Genomic DNA, 27,959 nt, shown 5'->3' on the forward strand with positions numbered 1-27,959 from the left:
TGGGGAACTTCAAGCTCCTTGTTGTTCTCTTCGGCCTAGGTGACCTTGTATCCTCATCCGGCTCAGTGACAGTGACTCCTCAGGAGTCTCTCTCTACTGGGTGGCTGCCTGCCCGCCCCTTTAACTCTTATCTCCTCTTCCCTCTCCCACAGGAGCATCATCTATCCTTGCATCCCTTGAGCTCCTCTCTTAGCTCCTCTGCAGTGAATGAATTTAGTCCCTGGCCTTGCATTGCAGGGTAACAGCATGGCAGTGAGATGAAGGAGGGTTTGCAGCCCCGAGGCTGAAACCGGGTGGGGTTTTAGTGTCAGGAGCCCCCGTGGGTTGACTGGCATCAGAACCTGGGCTGGCCGACTTTCGGATCCAACCCAAGGCCCCACGTTGGCAGTTATGGGCACGTTCCCTCTCCACTCGCTGAGAAAGTCCACTGGGAGGGCCTGATCTCAGAGCAATAAATCAAGCAATCAGTGGTATTTATTGAGCGCTTACTATGTGCAGAGCACTGTTGTAAGTGCTTGGCAGAGTACAGTACGACCGACCTGGCAGACACGTTCCCTGCTCACAACGGGCTGACAGTCTAGAGGGTAGCCAGCAGTGGGTTGAAGCCTGGAAATCCCAGCCCCAAAAGTAGTGCCTTGCCTGGGGGCTGCGGGGGGGGGGGGGGAGCTAAGAGCCTCCCAGCGGGAGAACAGACCTCATTTTAGAGTGGGACTGGGCCCCGACTTGCTCCGAAACCCAAAAATTCTGTCCCTGGAATTAGAAGTCACCAGGGCCCCAGAGCGCTGTCAAGTTGCATCTGTAATAAGTCTCCGTGCCCCAGAGCCACAGTGACTTGAAAGGAAGGGGGGAAGTTTGATCCTACCAAGAATAAGGGTTGGATATAGAATCATTGTCTGAGTTGGCAGATGAAAAGGGCTCATTAAATGCCACTCTCTCTCCCTCTTGCCTTTCCTGCCTCCCCGACAGGGAGATTGCACTTCCTGTCAGAGAGAAGGTTTTTGTGTTCCTCCCCCCCAGCCCTTGATCCTTTGATCAGGGAGGAGCTAGAGTGCCCATCCTTGAACCCCCCAGAGAAGCAGCATGGCCCAGTGGATAGAGCCCAGGTCTGAGTCAGAAGGACCTGTGTTCTAATCCTGCCTCCCCACATGTCTGCTGCATGACCTTGGGCAAGTCACTTCACTTCTCTGGGCCTCAGCTCCGTCATCTGTAAAACGGGGATTAAGACTGTGAGCCCCATGTGAGACATGGATTGTGGCCAATCTTATTAGCTTGTATCTACCCCAGCACTTAGTACAGTGCCTGGCACGTGGTAAGTGCTTAACAAATATTTAAAAAAAAAAACCCACGCTTCACAGGGTGTAGAAGAAACCCGTCTCCCCTGCACTTCCTCTCCACTCGAGCCCTACTGGCCAAGAAGCCGAAAGTGGCGTATCCTGGACCCTCGGGCCCCTACCCCTTAGGCAGCAGAGAGATGAGGGTAGGAGAGGAACTCGGAAGGGTGGGGGGAATGGGATGAGGTTGAAGTTTGTTTGCGTCTCCCAGTTCACCTCTCCCCACCTGCCCGCCTTTGGAAGGCTTGTTTTCGCCCTGATGGTTAGAGACAGGGACAGCCCCCTGCAGCCTCGCTCTCCGGAATGTAGGGTTCTGACCCCCTCAGGAACGAGCCGCCCTGTGAGCACCCTGGGCGTACTTGTCCCAGCAGGCAGGGGACTAACTGCCAGAACACTCCTACCCTGCAGTCTGGGGGTGGCAGCCCTCTTGGCCTGCCAGGGTGGTTGGGGAGGTTTGGGAGGAGGAAGCAGGCGAGACTTCACTAAACCGACCGCTTTCCCCTGAGTGAGAAGTCCTGGTCTGTTTGGAGGAGCGAGCCCATGATCTCTTGGTTTCTATGGCACCCGTCACCATGGTACCGAGGTGCGCCAAGGAGGCCAGCCCATTATTGGTAACGGCAAACACAGGAGATGAGCCGAATTTTCCCCCTTCCCACCCACCCCCCCCTCTGCTAAGGACCTTGGAAAAGGGACTTCCTGAGAGGACTAGCTGGGAGAGGCCCCGGGGGGAGGGAGCAGCTTTGTCGAGGAAGCCCCCAGAGGTGACGAGCTCTGGACAGCCGCTGTGGAGGGAGAAGAGGTGCCTTCTTCCTCGCCCCTCCAGCCCCTGCATCTTATAAAGAGCTCTCGCTGGGGACTTGTCCCCTCCCTGCCTCTCAGAGGGGACGCAGGGCCTCTGACTCTGCCCCTGTGTGTGTGTGTCTGGCTCTAATGTCCCTCTGGCCGGCCAGCCTCGACCAGATTCTTTTCTGGAATGAAATTCCCGGCTCCTGCGCTCCATCTTGCTCTCCATCCTCATTAGTCTTCCATACAAAGGGGAGCGTTTGAAATGGTCTTTCAAAGCACACGGGGGAAAAACCATTCAGGTGACACTCCCCTCTGTGACTGGGTTGTGGCTTTCTCCCCCAGCCAGGAGGGGAAGGAGGTTGGTGCCCCAGAGGGTAAGGGGTGGGATTTTGCCAGGTCCCTCATTCTTGAAGTTGGCCCAGGCGGAGAAGCAGCGTGGCTTAGTGGAAAGAGCACAGGCTTGGGAGTCAGAGGTCGTGAGTTCCAATCCGCCTCCACCACTTGTCTGCTGTGTGACTGCGGGCAAGTCACGTAACTTCTCTGGGCCTCAGTAACCTCATCTGTAAAACGGGGGTTAAGACTGTGAGCCCCATGTGGGACAACCTGATGACCTTGTATCTACCCCAGTGTTTAGAACAGTGCTTGGCACATAGTAAGCGCTTAACAAATACCAACATCATTATTATTATTATTATTATTATTATCATTATTATTATTATTATTATCTACAGGGCTCCCCAAGAAGGGGTGAGGCCTCCCCACACCCCCATTGGCTACAGGGCCTTAAGATCTTCCCTTGCTGGGCAGTTTCCTCAGACCTGGCCTGTCCCTCTCGCTGCTGATGAGGGAACTGAGGCCCAGAGAAGTGAAGTGACTTGCCCAAGGTCACGCAGCAGAGGTACACCTGACACACGGCCTTATATTTAGGTACCTATATAGTAGATAGAAGTATGTGTCCCTATATGTGTGTATGTCTGTGTGCGCGCGCATACGCGCCGGGGTGGGGGTCCTTTGTGTTTGAAGAAGGCACCGCTGATGGTGAAGTCTGCCTATGAGTTGTGTGTGTGGCTGAAAAGGCCTGTGTGCAGTCCATGGACCCAGCCGTACTGGGCACGCAAAAAAGTTGTCCTCTCGCTGTCCTCGCCAACTACTCGTACTACACGCGTGCATGGCGAGGTGGCTGATGGCAGTGGAGTGGCCAGGAAAGTTGGAATTCATGAGGGAAGGCCATTGGAAAGAGGTGGCTTTTGGGGAGGCTTTGAAGGAAAGGAGGGCATTCCAGGTCGGGAAGAAGGCATAAGTGGCAGTTCAGACGTGGGAGAGGCCCCGAGCAAAGAGTAAGGGTCGGGGGCAGGGATCGGGGGCGCTCTGCTGACCTGACCTTGGCTTTTGCAGCTGGTTCCGTAAGAAACATCCTCAGGGGGAGCCTCTGGTCCCCATCCCTCCCGGCCCAGAAACCAAGGACCGGTGGCGGAGCATGACAGTGGTGCCTTACCTGGAGGATCTGCATGGCTATAATGAGGACGAGGACGACGAACCCTTGGACATGGAAGAGGATGTCATCTATACTCAGGACTTCACAGTCCCAGGTAAGTGTCTCCCCCTTCCCCCCGTCCCCCCGCAAAGGGTGGTATGTTGCACTTGTCCATATCCCTTTCTCAAAGATGGGTGGGAGGTGGGGGTCAGAGAAACCTGCCAGTGGGTCTCAACCAAGTATCACTCCATTGCTTCCACCCCCCTTTCCTTCCTTCCGTACTTCCTCCTCCTCCCTTCCCCTTTCTTCACCCCCCCCCACCCCCAAAACACCAACTCAGTTCCTCCTCTCCCAGCTGGCCGCTCTCTCCGGCATTTGCCGCTAATTTTCCACCCCCGTGGGACCGAACTGTTCTGCACACTTCATCCCTTGGCCAGTTTTGCCAACCGATCATGGAAGTCCTGTAAGCGCAGCATGGAAATCATGAGTAGAGCATCAGACATGCTTGTGGAGAGACAGCTGCTCCAGCTTCCCATTGGTTCCAGTGACTCTTCCGTTTTGGCCTGGCTTAGCCCCCTCCTCGTTCCCTGGGGAATTTGTAGTTTTCCCTGGGAAAGCATTTTGCAAATCTCCCATCCCCGTCGCTTCTCACCCCAAACACATGCACACACACACACACGTCATTAGAGTTCTTTCAGGGTAAGAGAAGCGATGACTAGAGTTTATATTTCCGAGGGCAGGTGATACCTTTGGTTCTTCAGGCCGTTTGGAGTTCACCAGCTCGCCTCCTTCCCTGGCTTTTCTAGTGTTCTTCCATCGCTACCCCACTCCTGCCCCTGTCTGTCTGTCTGGTGGAGACGTCTGTCCTAGAAATAGGGAGGTGGATCTGGGTTGGGCCCCCCCCGCCGCCCTTCATCAGTCTGAAACTGCACAGATTTGATCTCACGCCACTTTGTGCGATGCCGCTGTGAAGGAGACAGGATACAGAGGGCCACTCTAGGGGCTGGCCTGCACTCTGGGCCCCTGCCCCCAAGCAGACGTGGAAGCCAGGGGCTGGAACGTCTTGTCCAAACTTCTGGGCTAAGGGCTGGGGCCACTGGGTGGTAATGGTGGTATTGTCCCCAAAAGGCTGGTGGGATCAAGTTTGCCCTTTGGCAGCTGGGATCCTGACTCTACCTTCCCTTTCAAGGGAGGCTTTGGGGCAAAGTGGAGTAGACAGGTGGGCTGTGTTTGGCCTGGAGACTCCTTGATGCTCGGAGCTCGACGGCAGGAGAGAATCAATCAGTCAGTCAGTCAGTGGTATGTGCGGAGCACCCAGATCCGCTTCACCTTCTCTAGGTCAGAAGCCTACACTAGACAGCAGCAGGGGCCGGAGGAGGAATGGTATTCATTGAACACCTACCATTCCCTTCCCAGTATGATCCCTTCAAAGAAGTCGGGTCGGGGGAGAAGAAGAAAGGAGGTCCCGGCTAGGGAATGGAGAAATTGGAGCCTTTGATCAGGGCTGTAATGTTTTCAGTCCTTTCCTTCTAGAAGAGCGGATTGATGTTGAAGTCACGTGGCTCAGATGAAAACGGTCAGAGGGGGAGCGGATCCCTTGTGCCGTCTGGCTGAGCGTTGCGGATTCTGGAGGCCCGTGACTCCTCCGCTCTCTCTCTCTCTCTCTCCCCCGCCCCCAACCATCACCACCCAGAAACCTGCTCCCTTCAACAGTCTAGACTTGTGCTGTCTCCTTGGGAGGAAGTCCTAGAGGAAGGTAGGGGTGGGCGCCAGGCTAGCAGGAAAGGGAGAGTTAGAGATCTTAAGGCTCGGGCTCCCCGTCCGTGGCCCCTGCCCACCAGACCTGGGCCAAGCGGCTTCCCTGTTACCTTGCCGGCCCCTCCCTCCTCTCCTCCCCCTCAGTTGCATACTTGCTTTACCAGACCACGACACCCGATTCCTCCCTCCCCCCCCCCCCCCCCCCCAACAAAAGCCCTAGGGAGCCTCCCAGCTGGCTTGGTTCCGGGATTATCTCAACTCTTTCTCACTGCGCCCCGTGGCTAGAGTTGAAAACTGTCGTTTTTATTCCTTGTCTGGTCCCACTGCGACCTGTTGATGCTCCCGGCATTGGGGGAGCCCTCTCGGCAAGTGGGGCTCCATTTTAAGCAGAAGGAGAAAAAGAAAGTGATGACCCCGCTCTGTCAGGCAGTAACCCCTGAGAAGGCTCTTAGCCTGGTTTGGCCACCTGGCCCCTCCGCCCAGCCCCCTTGGGGCACAGACTGCTCAGTCAGAGCCCCAGAAAGGCTCTGACCTTCCTTCCTCCACCTGCCCCCGTCCTCCCCCCACCCCCGGGCTCTTTAGAAAATGTGTGTGATTTTCCCATCTCTCTTTGTGTTCCTTAACGCCGCAGCTCATTGTCACAAAAAGATGCAGGCACTTATGGTGGGGGGGGAGCGGGAGGGGTGGAGTGGGGAGAAGAGTAGGAGGGAGTTGTCTGCATCTCTACACCCAAAAAGTAAGTGGCTCCTTACCCAAAGGAGTGTCGTGTTGATCCAGACTGGCCTGAAGCAGCTCCTTGGGGAAAACAATAGCAGCATTCAGGCACCGTGAGCAGTGGGAGATGGGGCCCCCCTCTTGAGGAGAGGAGACCTAAGCAAAGCCACCCACCCATATACAAAGAACTCTGTTGGGTTTTCTTTCGGTCTCTTTCTCTCCCACACCCCCAGTCCTGCTTTTATGGTGGTTTCCCCTACCATTTTGATTGTGAATCCAGAAGAAAGGGGGAGGATAGGAGAGGCTCAGGACGGGGAAGGTGGACACGAGGGCATGGAGGGGAGCGAAAGGATAATACAATAAAGAAGCGTTTTGCTGCTGCTTCTTCCCCTAGCTTCTTCCTTCACCCTGGACTCCTGCGAGAGGCCAGGGAAGCCAGTTCCTTTAAGGGTCTTCAGCTTCTAGCCCACAGATGATAATAACGGCATTTCTTAAGCGCTTACTACGTGCCAGGCGCTGTGCTAAGCGCCGGGGGTAGATACAAGCAAGTTGGGTTAGACACAGTCCTTGTCCCACGTGGGGCTCATGGTCTGAGGCCCCGTTCTACAGATGAGCTAACTGAGGCCCAGAGAAGTGAAGCGACTTCAATCAATCAATCAATTAATCAGTCGTATTTATTGAGCGCTTACTGTGTGCAGAGCACTGTACTAAGCGCTTGGGAAGTACAAGGTGGCAACGTATAGAGACAGTCCCTACCCAACAGTGGGCTCACAGTCTAGAAGGGGGAGACAGAGAACAAAACCAAACATATTAACAAAATAAAATAAATAGAATAGATATGTACAAGTAAAATAAATAGAGTAATAAATATGTACAAACATATATACATATATACAGGTGCTGTGGGGAATGGAAGGAGGTGAGACGGGGGGATGGAGAGGGGGACGAGGGGGAGAGGAAGGAAGGGGCTCAGTCTGGGAAGGCCTCCTGGAGGAGGTGAGCTCTCATTAAGGCCTTGAAGGGGGGAAGAGAGCTAGCTTGGCGGATGGGCAGAGGGAGGGCATTCCAGGCCAGGGGGATGACGTGGGCCAGGGGTCGACGGCGGGACAGGCGAGAACGAGGCACGGTGAGGAGACTAGCGGCAGAGGAGCGGAGGGTGCGGGCTGGGCTGGAGAAGGAGAGAAGGGAGGTGAGGTAGGAGGGGGCGAGGGGATGGACAGCCTTGAAGCCGAGGGTGAGGAGTTTCTGCCTGATGCGCAGATTGATTGGTAGCCACTGGAGATTTTTGAGGGGGGGAGTAACATGCCCAGAGCGTTTCTGGACAAAGACAATCCGGGCAGCGGCATGAAGTATGGATTGAAGTGGGGAGAGACACGAGGATGGGAGATCAGAGAGAAGGCTGATGCAGTGTGTGTGACTTACCCTAGGTCACACAGCACAGAAGTGGCGGAGCCGGGATTAGAGCCCACGACCTTCCGACTCGTGCTCTGTGCACTATGCCATGCTGCTTCTCATGAAAGTCCTCCTGTTGCCAATCCTCCCCCCAGCCAGGCCACTGGCCGTGGGTTCCATTTGCAGTCCAGGCTGAGAAAGCAGGAGGCGGGAAGAGCCCTGTGACCTTGGGCGGATGTTGGGTGGCTAGGCCTGTTCCCCCAAGCCGACCTGGTGTCAGCATCCAGGTGCCCTCTCCCTCCAGAACAAGCTTCCCCCAGCAGGCATCAGGGCTCATCGTCCTTGGGGAGGAATGAGAGAGATGATATCTTGGTGTGCAGCCCTTATTTCCCCTCACCCCCGCTACTGGGGAGCTGTTAAGCCCATCTAGGATACCCTCCCACCAAGAGAAGAAGAGGCAACTGGAGTCTGGAGGAGACACTCCTTGGTGGGGAGAGATTTCCTCTCCAAACCCTCCACCTGCAAAGCCAGTACATTCCTTGTTTTGTTCAGCTGGACCGCCTCTCTTAGCCTCGGGGAGTAAGATTGAAACTAGCCACACTAATGCTGATGCGCCAAGTGAAAGCCTCGGGGCCCCTCACCTGAGTGGACACCATTCAAGTTAGCGCACCCCCCAAATTGCTCTTTGGGGAAGCTCGAGGGGGCATACGGAGGCCTGGCACCTGTGACCGGATCTGGAGGTGCGGTGGCGGCAATAACAGCAGCAGGCATTGGAGGGGAGTTTTTTTGGTTTTTTTGTGTTTTGTTTTTTCGCTGGGGGCGGGCGGTGGATTTGTTAAGCATTTACTCTGTGTCAAACACTGTTCTAGATTCAAGATGTTCAGGTTGGATACAGGGCCTGTTCTGTACGGGGCTCGCAGGAAGAGGGCGATCAGAACAGAGACCCAGAGAAGTTAAGTAACTTGCCCATGGTCACACAGCAAGCATTTTGGCAGAGCTGGGATTAGAACCCAAGTCCTCTGACTCCCCCGCCTGTGCTGCTTTCACTAGAAAAGAGCTTCATAGAGAAGCAGCGTGGCTCAGTGGAAAAGCCCGGGCTTTGGAGTCAGAGGTCATGGTTTCAAATCCCAGCTCCGCCAATTGTCAGCTGGGTGACTTTGGGCAAGTCACTTAACTTCTCTGGACCTCAGTTACCTCATCTGTAAAATGGGGATTAAGACAGTGAGCGACAACCTGGTCACCTTGTAACCTCCCCAGCGCTTAGAACAGTGCTTTGCACATAGAAAGCGCTTAATAAATGCCATCGTTATTATTATTATTTTCATTAGGCCATGCTGCTTTTGCATCACCTGTGCTTGTAAGCCCTCTGAATATTCACCCCATCCCCAGCCCCATAGCATTTACATCCCTATCCGTATACTCCACCGTTTCTTCCGTTGTTTGTTTTAATGACCGTCTCCCTCTGTAGTCTGTAAACTCCTTGTGGGCAAAGGATCAGGTCTTCCTATCTGTCGGACTGTGTACTTTCAAGTGCAGCATTGCCTAATGGATAGAGAAAGCCCAAGCCTGGGGGGTCAGAAGGACCTGCGTTGTAATCCTGGCTCTGCCACTCATCTGCTGGGTCTGCAAGTCACTTCATTTCTCTGGGCCTCTGTTACCTCATCTGTAAAATGGAAGTTAATAATAATGCCAGTATTTGTTAAGCACTTATTATGTGCCGAGGTAGTTACAAGATAATCAGGTTGTCCCACGTGGGGCTCACAGGCTTAATCCCCATTTGATAGATGAGGGAATTGAGGCCCAGTGAAGTGACTTGCCCAAGGTCACACAGCTGATGTGGCAGAGCCGGGATTAGAACCCACGACCTCTGACTCCCAAGCCCGGGTTCTTGCCGCTAAGCCACGCTGCTTCTCACAGGTTAAGACTGTGAGCACCATGCGGGGCAGGGATTGTGTCCAAACTGACCACCTCGAATCTACCCAGCGCTTAGTACAGTGCCCGGCACATAGTAAGTGCTTAACAAATACCATTAGAAGGGGGGAAAAAAGGTTCTTAGGGCAGCGCCCTGCACATAATGAGTGCTCAATAAATACTGCTGGTCGATTCATTGAAAGGAAAGCCGGACCTAGGCTGGTTTGGGCCCGGAGCTGGGCTGAGATCTGTGCAGGGAGCGGGTTTGTGGGAACCACGGCCCCTTCTGCTCCCTCAGCTCCTAAGGGGGATCTTTGCCCTGACATCTTGCTTTCAGTGACTCTCAGGGAAGGCATCTTAGAGCCACTACCCCCAGCCCTCGCCCCTCTGTCCGTCCATCCATCCTAGGGCTTGGGAAAGAAGGGAGAGAACCTTTGTACCTTTTTGAGGGGGCAAAGTGGAGTGTTTGCTCAGTAGCCCACCACCACTCCATCACACAGCCTCTGGGGCAGGAGTGTACCTCTGGGTCCCTGAAGCTGGAAGTTGGAGACGTCCAGCTTGTTTTTAAGGCCAAAGTCGGGGGGAATGATGACCCTTCCACTGGCCCAGGCCCCTGATCCCCTGCCCGTCCTGCCGTCTCCTGACCCTGAAGATGTCGGGGAGAGGGAGTGTCTCAGTTGATGTCATTCGGCCTCCCATCAGGCAGGTAGAGGACTTGAACCCTCCCCCATTGCTTTCTACCGTAGGAAATGGGGGCTCAGATAGGGGCCACTGATCCAGTCTGTCCAGGAAAAGGGACTGAGTGAGAAGCTGGGTTTGTGTACACCCATAGTTGGGGAGTTGGGTTGGTGGGGGTCGGGGGTCTTGGGGTTTGCCTGGCAGAGGAGGAGAGGGCTGTCCCCTGAATTGGGTGTCTGGGGTCTCCCACGGTGCCCAATGCAATTAATCATCGATCAAGACATGTGGCTGGTTTTTTTTTTTTTGAATGGAGGAGTCTCCCGGGCCTCTTGATAGGAGGGGAGACTTGGGACCTCAGAGGGCCTCGGTGTTTTGGTGTGAAGGAGGGAGAGTAGGGGGCAAGGGGAGCCATCAATCAAATCAGTGGCATTTGGTGAGCGCCGCCTGTGTTTGGAGCATTGTATGAAACACTTGGGAGAGGGCAAATCTTATAGAGGTGGTAGACACAATCCCTGCCCACAAGGAGCTGCCGATCTAATGGGGGAGACGGACACTAAAATAAATTACAGCTAGGGGAAGCAGCAGAGTATAAGGCTTTGAGCCCAGGTGCTCTGGGGGCGGGGAGGGGGTGAATCGCAACCTCCGGGTTGGGGGTTGAAGCGGAAGGCCAAGCCGAGGGGAGTAGGGGGAGGAATGGGAGCCCTTGTTATCTAAGAAGAAACCCCGGCCAGCAAGGAGCCCCCTCCCCGAAGAGGGCTGCTTCTCCCGCAGTGGCCGTTTGATTAAAGCAGCCCGTGAGCAGCTCAGGTCGGTGGGACCACGTGAAAAAGCGAGTGAATCGCAAGCAGAGGTGGGATTTGGATTCAGAACAAAGGGGGCGAGACCCCGGGTCAGTTAAGTCTCTTGAGTTCCTGCCCCGCCTGGTAGCGAGGTACAAGGTTTGGGGAATTGGTCCTTACTGTTGCCTTCGGTTGATCCCTCAAGGGTTAGAAAAGCTACAGCCCCCAGCGTCTAAAAATAAGGGCGCCCGGTCCTTCCCGAGATGCCTTTAATAATGGTCGGTTTCCGAGGCGCGGGCGGGCGGCCGTGCATATGTGGAAGCCGAACGCGTGAGCCCCTTTCCGCATTGGGTTTGTTTTTTTCACCGGCTTTCATGTCCCGGAAAGCGGCACGTACGCAGGCTGGGCCGCGGAGCCGGCCTCTGTCCACCCCGAAGCGTCCGCCGGCTGCGGCGGCGTTTGGTTCAGCCAGAGCGGGAGCTGGGAGACGGTTGTGGCTGCGCTAATGGACATGGTACAGTGGGTTACGGGCTTCTGTGGGGGCGGCAGTGACGGGCATGAAAAGCCTATTTTCAGAGTTACGTTTTTGCATTTTCACTAATTGAGCTCTGGCAGCTGCCATTAAGGGAGGGCGGATAAAATGGACTTCCATTTTCTCTCTCGCTCTCTGATTCTCTGTCTCTCTCTCTCTCCCCCCATCTTGTTGGCTCCCTCTCTCTGTGTCCCTTTTTCTGTCTGCCCTTGCCTGTGTGTGGGTGTGTGTTTCTCTCGCTGACTGTCCTTGTCTGTGCGTATCGTGTGTGTGTCACTCTCCAGCTCGCTTTCTCTCCCTATCTCTCTATCTCTTACTTCATTACCCGGAGAAATTTCCTGGGATGTGCTGTTTCCGCCCTTTCTGTCTTCCGTCCTCCCCCACACGTTGGTTGGGGCCGGCAGGATGGAAAGGAAGAGGATCGGGGGGTTTATTTGACTTGGCTTAATTAGGTTGGCTCACAGCCAGGTGGCTCCGAGGCCAGAGAGCTCTGCTCCAGACTCCAGTGAAATGCCTTCAGCCCGGGTCCGAGTGAGGGCACCGAGACAGCGGCAGGCACCTCCCCTGGGGAGTCCTGCCCTACTCCAGACTGCCAGGGAATCAGGCTGGAAACCTGGTAAAGCCTCAGTTGCCCCACTCGGCCCGCCGGGGTCCCCCCAGGCCCTCCCTGTCCCATCAGGTAGCGCGGCTGGGCTCTCTAACTGCCCTTCCGTGGGGGCTCCGTGCATAGGGATGTGCAGAGGGAAGCAAGGCGGTCAAACCCTCAGGCCAGAAGAGTGGGAAGGAGATGAGCCCAATTGGGAGGGTAGCCCCAGGCCACAGAGGGTCCCTGTTCTTTCTTCGAGTGTGGGATTGGGCCCTTTTGACTCAGGGTGAGGATCAGACCCGCAACCTGTCCTGCAACAGGACAACCTTTGGGCAGCGGTGGCCGTTTCCCCTGCTTGTGGTGAAGAAGATGGTAAAAAGCAAGTCTGCGCCTTGACCCTGCAAACTCTGAATCCCTCCCTCGCCCTGTCACCCTGGACCAGCCCAGGCGGGAGCGGGGTTGGAGAATTCCCAGAACCAAGCCACCCTAAACGGCATCGGTCCAGTAGGCAGCCTTTTCACGGAGGTCCTTGCACCTCTTCTCAGAACATGGGTCTAGCTGCTGTTCTACCACTGTAGCTGCTCACAGTGGTCCCAGCGGCAGGCCGGCATTGAAGGGTCATGCTTTGACCCCCTTGCCGGTGGGCTGCCGTAATCCTTCTCTGGAGGACCTGGTGGGTGAGCCGGGGGCCGGGCGGGAAGCGCCTCGCGACTGGGGCCGGGTGCGAGACATCCTCTGAGGGTCCCTGCCCCGAGACCCCCCGCCATGACTGAGGCTGGGGGAAGGGAAATTGGTGTCTCGGGCCCAGCCAGCCTGGAGTGGGAACTGCTGAGCCTCACCAAATGACACCCGCTCACTTTGCAGCCATCAGTGACTCATCTTCCAGATCCACCAGAGCAGGACGTTCCGGGGAGGTTTGAAATGATCTTGGAGGGCGTGGAGGATGCCTGGCAGAGGGCAGGCGGCCAGCGGGGGGGCACGGGGGGCCCCATGCCTGGCTCTGGCAGCACAGATCTCAGACGGCCTGGGAGATCTGAGCTCCTCTGAGGTTCTGAGCACCATTGAGGTCCTACAGCTTTCATTCGTTCAGTCTCCCCATTCCCCCTGGCAAGGATTTCCCATAACCCTCCCACCCCCCAAGCCCAGCTCGTGCCCGGTTGGTGTCCAGCTCGTGCTTGAATGGTCCTGCTCAGCCAGGTGACCGGTCCCTGTAGGGGGCCAAACTGCCTCCCAAGTCCGGTTGGTGGTGGCAGTCAGCCTGCCTTGGGCTGAGTCGAGGGATGCTGGGGGCAGGCGGGATTCGGGGGTCCAAGCCATCTGTGTCCGTCCTCCAGGGAGTCGGGGTGGGGGGTGAGGAACCGACAGGACTCCAGGGGCAGGGGATGTGTACTGTCCCCCCTAGGGTTGGGGAGCACCAACTCTAAGCTGACCAGATGCCGGGTCCTGACTCAACTCCACAGTCGGTCCAGCCCGGGACTCTCATCTGCGGCAGTGGGACGCTCGAGGGAACCATCTGCCGTGCCGATGGCCCTCCCGGACGTTCGTCCTCACGGTTTAGGGACGGGCCATCCAGCACCCCGCGTTTTCCCCCAGACCCCCCCGTACCCCATCTCAGGGGCACGAATTCCATCCCGCCGCCTCCGGAAATCCTCCCTGGTTAATTCCCGTGGTCCCAGCCCCTGTCAACCCGACGGCCACCCTGATCGCTTAGGTGTTTTACACCCAGCCTCAGCGCTCGTGTATGAATATCGAGATGTATATCTCAATATATAGATGGGGGCTCTGAGTCAAAGTCTCTGTATGCTACTTATATATTCACTTAGATGAATAAATATTTCATCTTGCGTACTCTTGCCATTACCGGTTTAAAGCCTTGTCCATCCTCTTGCTCCCGCTGCTTGTAAATAATTTACGTCCACCTGTCTCTCCTGTTAGATTGGAAGCTTCTAGAAGGCAGGGGCCATGTCTCTGTGTGCTCTGCCAAGTGCAGTGCTCAGCCCGCATTAGGCACCATCGATCAACTGGTTGACCTCCTTACCTCCCACCGGCTGGAGAAGCGTTTTTCCTTCGGTTTCCACCTGCCACCCGTAAATTTGCACGGGCACCCCCTCGTCCCAGTGATTCGAGGACCGTCATTTCCCCGGTTGGCCCTCCGACCTGCCCACCTTCCCCGTGATCCTATCGGGACCAATCCCGTCCCCTCCCGGCCCACGTCTCTCCAGCCAGAAGGGTCCCAGCCTTCCTCGTCTGTCCTCGCGGGGCGACTGCTCGGTCCCCCATCCGGGTTCCCTTCCTGAGCTGCGGCGACCAGGGCGGCGTGTGGGATTTTTGGGGGCGGCGGCGAGGCCGAGCTGGGACTCTCGGTTGGTGGTCCGTCCCCCCCCCCCCCCAACTCACCCAGCTTTGTTTGCCTTCCAGGACAGGTGCCTGATGAAGAGCCTGGTCAGAATGGACCGGGCCCCGGAAGTAGCCAGGAACCGCCCAAGCCGGTGTGCATGAACGGCACGGAGACCGCCCAGCTGAGCACCAAATCGAAAGCCGAGCGCAGGGCCAGCGCCTCCTCCAACCCCTCCCGCAAGGCCACCTCTGCCAGCAGCAAGATCCGCCGGCTCTCGGCCTGCAAGCAGCAGTGACCCCCTCCTGGGGCGGAGGGAGGGGGGCTGCCGCCCTTACGGGTGAGTCCTGGGTGGGAGGAGGCTGGAGAGAGCCTGGGTCAGCCTAGACGAGGGTCAAAAGGGCGGGGGCTTCTGAGGCCAGGGGATTAAACCCATCCTGGTTGCCTCGTTAAGGCGAGGGGAGCCGGGGGGGAGGGAAGAAGGCCCTTACAAATGTAGCAGGTAGTATGGGCTATGGAGGCGAGCGGGCTGCTCAGAGGCCACCCCCCTGCCCCAGTCTGGGGTCTTAGGGCCCCAGGGGGAGTGAGGCCGGGAGTCTGGCCCAGGTGGCTGTTGGGGCGGGAACAGTGGCCACACACATGCACTCACTTTCTCTTTCCCTATCTCACTCACATACACACACACCACACACACCCGGGAACCCAGGATGTGTGCGCAGGTACCGACTCCCATTGCCCCCGTGGCCGTCTGACACCTCTGCCCTCACTCCATCAACGGTGTGGGATAAGGTGGGGGGCTTCCCAAAGTCCTGAGGTGGCAGCCGAGCTTCTGGCTGGCATCTGATTCTCGAGGTCTGGGCTGTTACCAACCACCTCCCACCCCTGAGGACACCAGCTCCCGGCTGGTTAGCGGGGAGGGGAGCATCTATTCTAGCCCCAGTCTCCTTTCCTATTTTCTCCACACGTCCCTCCCCATTCCTCGCAGTGATCTGTTTTGAGGTGCCCGGGAAAGGGAGGGAGCGCGAGGGTGCTCCCTCCCTTCTCTTCCCCCTCACCGCCCCCCCTCACCCCCGCAACCAGCCCTGCCACAAGCTCCCCACCCTCCCCGATCTGAGCCCCGTTTCCAGGAAAGAGTTAAGCCCACACTCGGCTCACCATTGACTGTGCGTCTCTGTGTGGGTGGGAGACGCAGGGTGGGGGGGAGCGGGGGTGGATGACGAAATCCCAATCATCTCATCGCCACCCGAGCGCTGACTTGGTCTGCCCGCTCGCGCGCACGGCCGTACAGCGGGGGCCCAGCTGAGTCATCCCGCCACCAGAGCGGGCGAGCAGGCGGGCGGTCCTGGCCCTGCTCACGTGCCATCGTGGCTCTCCCTTACTGCCAACTCCGAACGGGCTTTCTGCCTCAAGAGTTCAGATGACGATCCCGTCTCCCTCTCCCGCCCCCCCGGCTCCGTCCGTCCCTTGAGAGTCCCACCACCCCACCCTCACCTAGATCCTCAGGTTGAGGGGTCGGGAGCTCCAAGGGGCAGGTGGGGTGTTGGGAGTCATCTGAACCCCTGCACTAGGACGCACCCTGGGACCTCACCCCCCCCCCCCCCCCAACTGAGGTCCTTGGACTGCAGCCTCGACACACCTGCGGCTTGGGCACCCCGAACCCAACAGGAGGAGTGGGGGCGGAGGGAGGGGTGGGATGGGACTGGGCGAAGACCAGTCTTCTCCCCCTCGCCTTCTGCCCCCTGAACCCAGAGTAACTGCTTCTCTCCCCTCTGTCCCCCTCAGGCCGGCGCAGCGTTCTTGGACGTTCCCAGTGTGTCTCGCCACCAGCTGATGCAAGATGACCCGGGAAATATCCCCCACCCCCTTCACCCAATTCACTCCGGTCGCCGGGGGACCGCCGGCCAACAGTTCCGGGCCACAAAGAGGAGGGAGACTTGCAGTCAGGCACCCAATGTTCCCTTTGGCCGATTGCCACCGATTTCATTTTTAAGTTCACGACTGGGCACTGCCCCTTTCTCCCTCTGCATCCCCCACCCCCGGAGCGCGGGGGGCAGACAGAGCGAACCAGGGCGGGCAGCCCTCCCGCTCCTTTCCTGGCCGCGGAAAACTTTTTTGTGCAAAGCCATCTCAATGCACTTTATGTTTTAGACTACTGGTATCTCTTTTGGGTTTTGTTTTTACTTTGCAATATATTAGAGACTTTTCTCCACATCGTTATGTGTTTCAAACAGACCACAACCCCACAAAAAGCGACAGGTATTAAAAAAAAAAAAACTTCCTATTAAACTACGTTGCATGGTGTACAGGGCTGAGCAAGGGGTAGAGGGGAGAGGTGCCCAGGGCCTGGAATTATTTTCTTTTTCTCTCCTTTTTTTTTTTTTTTTAATTAAAAGAAAAAAATAAAACGGAGAGTTGTGTTGGAGCTGTGGTTGTCGGGCCTGATCGTGGGGGCGAGGGGGTTTGGGGACTGGAATGTGGGTCGGTCCCCGGCGGGCGGGGCGCCCAGCTTGCCCGGGCTGGGCTGGTTGCCGGTTATAATATATAATCATAATGATGGCATTTGTGAAGCGCTTGCTATGTGCAAAGCGCTGTTCCAAGCGCTGGGGAGGATACAAGGTGATCAGGTTGTCCCACGTGGGGCTCACAGTCTCAGTCCCCGTTTTACAGGTGAGGTAACTGAGGCACAGAGCAGTTCAGTGACTCGCCCAAAGTCACACAGCCGATAAGTGGCGGAGTCGGGATTTGAACCCGCGACCTCTGACTCCCAAGCCCGTGCTTTTTCCACCGAGCCACGCTGCGTTTCTGAGCGGAGCGGAGGTTTGGGTCCTCGCCCTTCCCCGGATTCTCCCTCCCTTCCCTGTCTGGGGCAAGGAGGAGTGGGAGACCCCGAAGTGCCTCCACTGGGTCCAGGACCCGTCCCTCCTATGTTTGGAACAGAGGCCCAAGCGGTTGCTTGCAAAGGTCGGAGGTGGCCGCCCACCCGGACTTAAACACAGCTGTATCCCTGGCTGGCAGGTCCTCTACCCACTTTTTTGCGCGGTGGGCACGGGGGGTTGTAGAGGAGGGTCAGACTGAGGCCCCCCCCCCCCCAAAAAAAAAAACCCCGGCCCCCAGCCAGACGTGGACCGGCCGGTCGCTCCGCTCTCCTCGGGGGCCACGGGGGTGCCCCGTGCCCGCCCCCCCTCCCCGCACCATCTCCACCCTCCATCCCCCTTGCGACCCCCGAGCGCCAAACCAGAGAAGCGGAGGCTGGATGCCCGGCGCCGGCCAGATAGGTGGGTGACATCCGAGTCCTCTGCCTCCACCCGCTGCCACCCGGCTCCGGTGGGAGAAGGGGAGATGCCACGCGAGAACCCCCTTCCCCGGTCCGGCTGAAAACAGCCCGGACACCGGGTGAGGACGACCAAGCTTAGGAGAAAGGAGAGACGGTTTGTCTGGGGTTTTTTTTTACTTAAATTTAAAAACTAATCTGATTTTTTTCAGTGCTTTGGCCCACGGCGACTCACTAACGGTAGGAGGGAGGTGAAAACGGCCCTCGCTACACGTTCGTTCACATGCAGAAGTCGAAACACGAGAGAGAGTGTGACGGGAAGGCGGGGGGGACGCCAGGCAGGCAGATCTTGGCGGGGAGGGGGCGAGGAGCCTCCTCCCCCTCGGCCTCTGGTTGGGTTTGACCCACACCGTGGCGGGTGAGAGGTTTCTGCCAATGCTTCTGGAAACACGCATCCGGCCACCGCTGAGCCGGGACACAGGAAATAAATTAATAAGTTAACACAAAACCATTTGTTCGTTCAAAAGGAGGAGCGCAGGCTTGACGGAGCCGGGACGAAGGTTTGGGCCTGGGCCTCGGGGGCGGCGGCAGCAGCGGATGGGCCGGACCTTTGAAATCCGGTGGACGGGGAGGTGGCAGGGTGGAAGAGCAGCATTGACTCCTGCAGCAAGATGTCGGGGAGGGGGCTTGGGACGGCCACGGCTCTTCCTCCTCCCCTCACCCCTTCCCTCCTGGGGCCTGCCCAGGGTGGGGGAAGGAAAGGGTGAGCGGCGAGGGCAGCTCCACACAAGGCACCTGACGGCTGGGGCCCGCTCCGGGCTGGCGGACGGTGTCGGCGGGGCGGTGGGGAGAGGAGGGCGAAACCCCAGCAGCCAAACCCTGGCCTCGTAGGGACTGTCTCTGTGTGTTGCCGACTTGTACTTCCCTAGCGCTTAGTCCAGTGCTCTGCGCACAGTAAGCGCTCAATAAATACGATCGATCGATCGATCGATTGTCCCTGTGGGGCTGGGGTGGGACGGGAGGAACGACGCCACCGGCTCTGCGGGGCGGACGGGGCCCGGCTTTTCCGGCTAAATTCAAGCCCACCCGCTCTGCCCCCCAGCCTCGCCCTGCCAAGACCTGAGAGCTGTGGGGTGCAACTGGGAGGACCCCCAATTGTTGTTCCGTGCCATCAGCCCTGGCCTCACAAGCGATGGAAAGTTGGCATGGGGGGAAAGGAGAGTTGGGCGACTCCTGGCCTGCGACCGCAGGCCGTAGGCCCGCTCCCCGTCCAGCCCAGGCCCTCCAGCCCCGGGGCTCGGGGGGCGGGCGGTGAAGCTTCCACAGCTGGCAAGGGGAAGGGGAGGTTATTGCTTGTAAAAACCCACATGAAGAAATGAGCGTGTGCGAGCATGGGGGGGCGGGGGGGGGGACGTGTCTGCTACACCAGTCCGTGACGTGAGGTAAACGCTGGGGCTCGGCAGCGTTTGCGATGGGGCTGGAGGGGCGGTCCCTTCAAACCAACAGCCCGCCCCGGAGGGAAATGGGGTGCGCCCCCCCCCCCCCCAAACCCAGGGATGAAGTGGGGTTAATGACGTCCCGCCCTTCTCCTCCCCCCCTCCCGCACCGAAAGCGATCAATCGATGGCTGGCTGGCTGGCTGGCTGGCTGGGGGAATGGGCAGCCCCCGCCGGCCCGCGCCCCCCGGCTACACGGGGCTGTGGTCTGGGGAGGTGGGGGCCGCTGCCGCGAGGAGGGCGGCGGGCTCGGGGCTCTCGGCGGGGCGGCTCAAGCGGGGAAACAGTCTGTCCTCCAGCCCCCCGGCCACCTTGGCCAGCAGCTCGGCCCCGGGGCCCAGCAGCAGGGCCCCTCCGGCGGGGCCCCGGCAGTGGCCGGGCCCCGGGCAGCCGGGGGGGCCCTCGGTCCTGGCCGCCTCCGGCCCGGCCCCGCCGGCGGGCGGCGGCTCCTCCTCCTCCTCCTCCTCCTCCTCCTCCTCCTCGTCGACGGCCCCGGGGCCGGGGGCCGGCGGCTCCTCCTCCTCGATGGCCTCGGAGCCGGGCGCCGGGCCGGGCGGCCCCGCCGCGGCGGCCGAGCCGGCGAGGCGCGGGAGGGGCCGGCGGGGCCGGGCCTCGGGCTGGGCCCCGACGCTGTGGCCCCGGCGCGGGGGGGGCCCGCTGCCGCTCCAGCCCGGCCGGGGGCCGCAGGCCGGGGTCGCTGTGCTGGCGGCTCCGGGGCCACTGGCGCCGCGGCGGGGCCCGGGCCCGGTGCTTGGGCCGGCCGGGGGCCTCGTCGAACCGCGGGTCGTGGCGGACGAAGGCGTGGAACAGGGCGTCCGTCTTCTCGTCGATGCTGTAGTCCCGCCGCCGCAGCGCCCGGGCCCGGGGGCTGGAAGGGGCTTCCCGGGGCGGGGGGTGGGCGTCGACGAGGCCGCCGCCCCCGCCCCTGGCCGCCGCCTCCTCCTCCTCCTCCGCCAGGCCCGCGGCCGCCTCGAAGCTGTCGAACACGGTGCCCGTGCGCCCGGCCCGGGTGAAGCAGAAGCGCTTCTCCGAGGCCGTCGGGGCCTCCTCGCCTCCCCGCCCGGGAGCCTCGATGGAGGCGTAGCCGCTGTCCATCTGCAGGAGCTTGCGGGCCCCCGCGTCGCCCTCCTCGGCCTTGGGCCGGGCCGCCGCCGCCGGCGACGGCGACGGCGACGGGGGCGGCGACGGCGGCGGGGCCGGGGCCGGGGGCGGCGGCGGGAGCGGCGGCGGCGGGGCCGGGGGCGGGGAGAAGCCGGCCGGGGCCCCGGCCCCCGGCCCCGGCCCGTCGGCGCCCGGCGGCCCGTCGGCGCCCGGCGGCCCGTCGGCGCCCGGCCCCCCGCCGGCCGAGCCCGCGCTGTCGCCGCTGCGCACCGAGTCCCGGTCGTTGTTGGCCCCGCCCGGCTCCGAGCCGGCCGTCAGTTCCAGCGAAGCCCGCAGGCTCCAGATGTCCCGGTAGATGGTGGGTGTGGGGGTCGTCGCCGGGGGGGCCGCCTGCTGCTGCTCCTCCTGCTGCTGCTGCTGCTGCCGCTCTTCCTCCCGCTCCTCCTCCCGCTCCTCCTCCGGCCGCCGCTCCGGCCTACCGCCGCTTCTCCCCTCCGGGGCCCCGGGGCCGTCGGGGGCTCCTGCTGCCACCGCGGCCGCCTCCGCCTTCTCTAACCTGCAAAGACCACCCCCCCCCCGCCCCCCGGCCGTCAGCGCCTCGGCCGGCCAGGGCCCGGCCCCGCCCGACTGGAAGCTCCTCGAGGGCAGGGATCCATCGGCTCTACTTACTCCGTCGTACTCTCCCGGACCCTCAGTGCTCTGCACAGAGCAAGCGCTCAATCAATCCCATCGATTGATTGCCAGGATGCCACACCCACACACTCTCTCTCACACACACACACACACACGTGCGAGGGCGCGCGCCGTCATGCTCCGTCAATTGACCCCCATGCCTGGAGATCTCTCCCACCAGGCAGCAACCCCAGCCCGTCACCTGGGCCTAGGAAGCGCGCCGCCATGCTCCGTCAATTGACCCCCATGCCTGGAGATCTCCCCCACCAGGCAGCAACCCCAGCCCGTCACCTGGGCCTAGGAAGCACTCCAATCTGCACTGGAGGATCCGGGCCCGGTCCCCCACCCCCAGGTGGACCAAGGTTGGAGGGAGTCACACCCGTACCCCCCTCCAGAGATCACCCCTCTGCAGCCGGCCCCAGGAAAGAGGGTGGCTTGCCAACAACTTGCCCTCCTCCTCCTCCTCCTCCTCCTCCCGGGATGGCCGAATCCCACCAGGGATCCACATCGGTGGTGTCGGCATCGGACCGGCACCCGGCCAAGCCGCACCTCCCTCCCCTCCCCCCGACCTGGCTCTGGGCTGGCTGCAGAGAGGATATGTTGGCTGCTGGGTCCACCCTGCCCCCTCTATCTACAGAAGAATACCTGCCGAGAGCGGGTGGGGGGCTGGCGGGGGCCGCCAGGAAGGGGCCGGCTGGGGCCTGGAAGGCCACGTGCTCCGTGCGGGCGATGTACTGGATGCTATCCACCTGGGCGGGGGCCCGCTCTTCCTGCTCCATGCTCTCGCTGGCTGCCCGCTGCCGCCGGAAGTGGTGTCGCTTGGGGGAGCCTGGAGGGGAGGGCCGCCGGAGCGACGGGGCAGTGAACTGGCCATCGACCCACCCCTCCACCGCCCGGCATCCCTCCACCGCGAGCCCTGGCCCACAGCTCCAGCGGGAGAAGAGGAGGCTGAAACCACCGGAGCTCCGCCGCAGTGTCCAGCCTAGCTCTCCCCAAACCCTGAAATGTCCCAGCAGAGGACCTGCCCCCACCCATCCCCGCCAAACCCGGCTGAGGCCAGAGCACCTGGGTCTCTGGCTACATGGTGCGGGGGGCTGGACAGCAACCGAGGGCGACCCTCGCACCCCAGCGGTTTCCCCAAACCAGACGGTTGTGCCTGCCTGGTTTGGGATTTTGGTTTGGCTGGGAAGGATCGACCTCTGGAGTGGGGTCAGGCCGACGGCTCGGCCAAACATGGCCACTTCCAGGTCAACCTCCTCCACCGCCGGTTCCCCAACTCTACGGACTCCCCCCCTCTACCCAAAGCGGCAGTCCCCCATGCTCAAGGACACACCCCGCAACACACTCCACCATCCAGCTCTGCACATAGTAAGGGCTCAATAAATACGATTGATGACGATGATGATGATGATGCTCTCCGCTTAGGAGGCCTGTTACACTGTCAAACCTACAGCCCCTCGCTCCCCCATCTCACCCCCTCCAAAAAGAAACACTCGGCTCTGATCAGGCACGTGCGTGTATGTGTGTGTGTGCGCATGCGCGCGCGCACACACGCACACACACACGCACACTTCCGAGTCCAGAGAAGTCACCCTTCAGTTGACGAAAGAGTGAAGCCCACGTTTGCCCCCTCCCGCCCATTTGCTGGGCGACCTTGGGACTCCATCTCTCCGAGCCTCAGTTTTCTCCTTTTAAAAGAGGAGGGAGAGAGTAACCTCTGCCCCCTGCCCCAGCTCCCGGGGATGCTGGGAGGAGAAATGACATAAGATTGGCAAAGGACGTGGGAGTCACCCGGGGAGAAAAGCCGCCAGAGACACTCCAACGACAGTCGACGGTCGACGCCAGGGGAGGGGTAGAGTGGATAACGCAAAACGACTGATAACACAAAAACGGTGGAGCGCCTTGGGCCCCGGTTGGGGACTTCGGGCACACGGAGGGAGGCACGCTAGCGACTGGGAGTTCGCGGGTTACCCGTGGCCAATTTCCAAAGTGGACACACGGAGGTCTGGGCAGTTGTCGGGATCTCAAGTCGATCCCCTCTGTGGAGATGGCTCTCTCAAAGACAGGGGGTGAGAGAGGAGAGGGGCATGGGGAGAGGTGGCTCTCACACCTTCTCTCCCATCATTTCCGCCCCGGGGCTGGGGGTGTGCCCCTGAGCGGGGGGGTCTGGGGAGTGCTGCCCCGGGGCGGGGGGTGGGGGGGCAGGAACGTAGACCTGGCGGACCCCGCTTGCCCGCTTCAGCCTCGGCCCCTCCCCTGCCCCTGGCCATCCAAGCCACGGCCTTGACCCTGCCGAAGAAAATCAGGGAGCGGAAGGAGGAGAGAGGGCAGAGGGCCAGGGCCAATCTCCCGACTGACATCTTGGGCGGCCCCGGGCATCGATGCCCGACTCCAACCCCGGTGGTCCTCTCTCTTCTGCAGGCAGGCGACCCGCCTCTGGCCACCGCCGGGAGGCCGAGAGGAGGCAGAGACCGCAGCAGGGTCCTACTTTACAATGGGGACTACTGAGGGGAGGCCGAGAGGAGGCAGAGACCGCAGCAGGGCCCTACTGTACACTGGCGACTGCTGAGGGGAGGCCGAGAGGAGGCAGAGACCGCAGCAGGGCCCCACCGTACACTGGGGACTACCGAGGGCAGGCCCGAATCCAGACGGACTCTGATTCCCCGGGCTGGGCCCTTCCAGGTCCACCCTGTGAACCGGGCCGTGGGCTCCCCGCTGGCGGTGAGCTGCTCGCCCTTCGCCAGGGGGGCGGGGGGGTGAGGGGGCGAGGGCCCCCGGCACCACAAACCTCTGGTGTCCAGACTCGAGGCCCGCTGGTTGCTCTTCAGCGTCCACCTCTTGATCTTGAAGTAGGGGCTGGTGCCCTCTAGGCTGGCGTGGCGCCGCAGGCGGGTGAAGAACTGCAGCACGGTGCCCTGGCCGGGTGCCGGGGAGGCCTCCTCCCCACTGCCACCATCGCCCGCCCCGCTGCCCGCATCGCCCTGGGGGGGAGGGGGGGAGGGGAGCGGTGGGCGTGAGCGGGCACGTCCCTTTGGCCAGTCACCTCCATCCCCCCAACTGGCCCTGGGGCGAAGGAGACCGCAGGGCTCCGAAGGGGCCCAGGGGCGGGGCCCAGGAAGCCAAAGGCTCCGGCGGGGCCGCAGTCCGGGCGGCTGCCTCTCTGGCTACCTAGAGGTGCCTGCTGGGCCAAGGGTAGGATCCTGTCTGGGGCCGGACCCCGGCCATCTCTGGCCGCGGGGTGGGGGGGCCGGGAGAGATCGGGATAGGGGAGAGGCACTCGCCGATGGGCCCTCCCCAGACTCCATGGAGACGGACGGGCTGGCGGTCTCCACAAAGCTGGTGTCAACGGTGGAGTTGTAGGTGTCCCCGGGCAGGGCCGAGCTAGGGCACACGGCATGTCCGGTGGGGGCCTCCAGCGGCAGGGCGCTGGGCTGAGGCTGCGGGGAAGAGGAAACGGCGACAGGTGAGGGGAGCTGGGGGGGGAAGGGGGCTCCCGCCGGGCGGTGCCCTGACCCCGGCCTCTCCTGCGGCCTCAGCCCCCCCACCAGGCCGGGCGCTGATGAGCGCTTCCTTCCCCGTTCTGCGACAACGGGCACGGGGACGGCGGAGGCCTGGGTTCCAGTTCCGGCTCGGCCTTGGCCTCGCCCCAGGCCTTCCTTGGGCCTCGCCCCAGGCCTTCCTTGGGCCCGCTGTTGGGTAGGGACCGTCTCTATGTGTTGCCGACTTGTACTTCCCAAGCGCTTAGTACAGTGCTCTGCACACAGTAAGAGCTCAATAGATACGATTGATTGATTGATTGATTGATTGGGCCTCGGGCCTGCCGTCTGAGGCCCCGAGGGGTGGTGAGCCGGGACATCATCGCGAAGGTAAAGTGGGACTCATTCCACCGGGCACCCCACCGGTGGACGGGGGAGCCCCGGGGGCTGGACTTCACCTGGAAGATGGAGAGGTGGGGCTTGGGGGCGGGAGGGAGCCGCTGGGGTTTCAAGGCGAGGATGTTCTCTCCGGGGTCGCATTCGTGGATAGTGACGATCTTGAGCGGGGGCAGGTGGAGGTGGGTGAGCCGGGCATTCTTCAGGTGGTGGAAGTCCCCCTCGGTCAGCGTGTACCTGCGCCACGCACGCCCATGCAAAGGCCCGCTCAGAGTCCCAGTCCCTCGGGGCCCCCACTGGCTGTCCCCACCCCACCCCCGCGGCCCATTTGCACCCCTCGAATTTTGTGGTCCTCATTCGCACGTCAAGTTGGCTTTGCCCCCCAAGTGACGCTTCGGTTCTCCCCGCTCCAGCCCGCCCCCCCACCCCGCCGAACCCCCTACCTCCTCCCCTTCTCCTGCGCCTTCTTGCTCTGGTCAAAGAGGGCGGCCTCGTTGAAGGAGACACGCCGGCCAGTGGAGCCAGTGGACAGGAAGCGCTCGGTCTCCACATCCCGGTAGCTGGAGGATGATAGGCAGTCGGGATCGTCTACCTTGATGGTGATATCTGCAGAGCGGGAGATCAATCAATCAATCAATCAATCAATCGTATTTATTGAGCGCTTACCGTGTGCAGAGCACTGTACTAAGCGCTTGGGAAGAAGGGGGCGGGGGAGATCTCATTTGGTGGCTGCTCTCCTTCCCGTCTCCCACCCCCCCACCCAGGGGTGTCCCCCACACACCTACCCCTCAAGCATCCCCCCACCACCACCACCCAAGAGTTGCTAGCCACCATTTCCTAAGAAATGACACAGGAAATGAATCTCCATAGCAACCTCGGCATGAGCCCGGGAGACTTCCATGCCCGGAACCGAGCAGATTGGAGGGGGTGGGGAGGGGCCCGGGGACTGCGCAGATCTGGGAGTGGGAGGGAGCCCTGACCTTGAGCTGGCTGAGAGTCATCCAGGTACGTGGCGGTGGTCTTCTCCGGATCATCGCTGGCTCTGCGGGAACAGCCCCGGGGGGCCGGAGGGGAAGGCAAGAGAGACCCCCCCGCCACCAGACACGGACGTTGATTCCCCAGCAGCGCGGCTCTTGCTCGGCCGCCCTTCGGACGGGGACCTCGGCTTCCCCACCGGTCCCCCAGCCCTGCCCCCGGAGCAAATCCGGCCCCGGGGCAGCCCCTCCCCCGGCTCCCAGAAACGGAGGAAGGCCCGGGAGAGCCCCTCCTACCTGGAATACCTGCGGTCCGTCTCCCAGCAGCGCCGGCAGAGGATCAGGATTCCCGACAGCAGGACCAGGGTCCCCCCAATGAAGATGGACAGCAGCACCAGGAGCAGCACGTACCCATCCTGCGTGCCCACCTCGCTGGGCACCGTCTGGGGGCATCGTAAAGGGCGAGGGAAAGGGAAAGGGGTGAGAGAGCGGTGAGCCTGAGGGAGAGAGGGGCCGACCCTTTCCCCTTTCCTCCCAGAGGCCCCCCGAAGAGGCCCAGGGGCTGTGTTGGAGGATGGCCTCTGCCCGGTGGGGGGGGATAGACAGCTGACGTCGTCGTGGGGGGAGGCTGGGCCATCGACGCTCCCACCCGTCGGCAAGCGGAGGGAGGGGAAGCACTCACCGTGGGGCTGTCGGTGGTGTTTTCCCAAAAAGTTAAGTCATCGCTCATGGTCCGGCCCGGCTGGAGAGACGGCCTGGGAACGGAGAGCAGGGACGTTACTAGGGGCACGCCGGTACCGCCCCCCGCCCCTGCCCTTCCTCGGCTCGCGATTGGGTTTGGGGTGCCATTCCGATCCCCCACCCGCCCCGACCCCTCTGGGTTGGCTCTGCTTCGAGCATCCTCATCCTCTTTGTGTTCCCCACCTCGGTTAATTTCCAGAGCAATCCAGTTCCACCGCCCCCAGAAGGCACTGTCTCCAGGAAGGAAAAGCAGCGGTCCCGGGCTCGGCGGGGCCGGGCCCGGCTGCTGGCTCCCCTCTTCCTCCCCTTGCGGCCCCACTGTCGGTCCCCGCCGGCTGCTACCCCCATCTCCACCCCCCCCTTCCCGCCGGCTAGCCCGCTCTGGCCCCACGGTACCCCAGTGAGCCCCGGGAAGGCTCGGCTCCTCCCTCTCCCCCCCCCCCCCCCCCCCCCCCCCCCCCCCCCCCCCCACCACCCCTCACCCTGGCTCAGCTCTTGCTTCTCCTCCTCCCGAGGCCGGGCAGCCCCACAGGCAGCCTGCTCCTGGCCCAGCTCCCTCGGTTCTCTCGCCCGCCCACCGGCCCGCCCCTCGTCAGAAAGGCTCGAAATAAAGCTTCCTAGCAGCTCCCGCACTCAAACCCACACGGGGAGTGACTCAGAGCCGGCAGGAGGGAGAGAGGGAGGCAGGGAGGGAAGGTGGCTGGGACGGGTGGGGGGAGAGTGCAAGATGGACAGCCCGTAAGACAGGTCAATCTATCTATCTATCTATCTATTTATCTATCTATCTATATCTGTATATATATGTATATATATGTATATATGTATATATGTTTGTACATATTTATTACTCTATTTTACTTGTACATATCTGTTCTATTTATTTTATTTTGTTAGCATGTTTGGTTTTGTTCTCTGTCTCCCCCTCATAGACTGTGAGCCCACTGTTGGGTAGGGACTGTCTCTATATGTTGCCAACTTGGACTTCCCAAGCGCTTAGTACAGTGCTCTGCACACAGTAAGCGCTCAATAATACGATTGATTGATTGATTGATTGATTGAATGAATGGGGGAGAGAGCGAGAACCTTCAGGGGCCTGACTTCCCTGGAGACCACTTCCCCTCTCCCTGGCCTTGCGCCCCTCCGAAAGCCCAGCTGGATTCCAGGAGGGGGTCTCATCATCATCAATCGTATTTACTGAGCGCTTACTGTGTGCAGAGCACTGTACTAAGCGCTCATCATCACCCAACTCTTTCTGATTTCCTTCACCACCTCCTTCGCGCCGGGATCCCTCAGCTGGGGGATCTGCCCTCTCTACCTTGCCCATCGGGACAACCCCCAACGGTCTCTGTCTCAATACCGGTGAGGTGACCGGCGATGGGGGGGCGGAGATTGTAAAACGGGTTTCTCCTCCCGTCCATCCCTAAGCTGAATGTACTTCTCTAAGTAGATACCGGAGCTGCCCCCAGACGATGCTCAGGGAGGGGGAGAAGGCGGGAGAGAGGGAGGGTGGCTGGGACCCTGCAACATCGCCTTAGAGAAGCAGCCGCTGTAGAGAAG

At 60.7% G+C, this 27,959-nt stretch overlaps 2 protein-coding genes across 2 annotated transcripts in view; one reads left to right on the plus strand and one right to left on the minus strand.

Moving 5' to 3' along the window:
* The window catches only part of STK11 (serine/threonine kinase 11), a 67,646-nt gene extending 50,978 nt beyond the window's left edge, over window positions 1–16,668 (plus strand). The window contains exons 9-11 of the mRNA XM_038772028.1: window positions 3,513–3,706; window positions 14,360–14,616; window positions 16,059–16,668. Of these exons, the coding sequence (XP_038627956.1) occupies window positions 3,513–3,706; window positions 14,360–14,574 (409 nt within the window). The 3' untranslated portion in view covers window positions 14,575–14,616; window positions 16,059–16,668. The remainder of the gene's footprint in view (window positions 1–3,512; window positions 3,707–14,359; window positions 14,617–16,058) is intronic.
* A 3,661-nt stretch (window positions 16,669–20,329) lies between these two features.
* On the minus strand, window positions 20,330–26,955 carry LOC119949914 (CACN subunit beta associated regulatory protein; the record flags this gene model as incomplete). The annotated part of the gene is made up of 10 exons (XM_038771768.1): window positions 26,885–26,955; window positions 26,344–26,416; window positions 25,959–26,104; window positions 25,668–25,729; window positions 25,131–25,293; window positions 24,750–24,924; window positions 24,097–24,252; window positions 23,604–23,796; window positions 21,461–21,644; window positions 20,330–20,699 (listed from the first exon to the last, which is right to left on the minus strand). Coding segments are annotated over exons 2-10 (1,497 nt in total), but the record flags the coding sequence as incomplete, so codon positions are not given.
* Between the last annotated feature and the right edge of the window lie 1,004 nt (window positions 26,956–27,959).

This window comes from Tachyglossus aculeatus, chromosome X1, assembly GCF_015852505.1.
Source record: "Tachyglossus aculeatus isolate mTacAcu1 chromosome X1, mTacAcu1.pri, whole genome shotgun sequence".
NCBI lineage: Eukaryota > Metazoa > Chordata > Mammalia > Monotremata > Tachyglossidae > Tachyglossus > Tachyglossus aculeatus.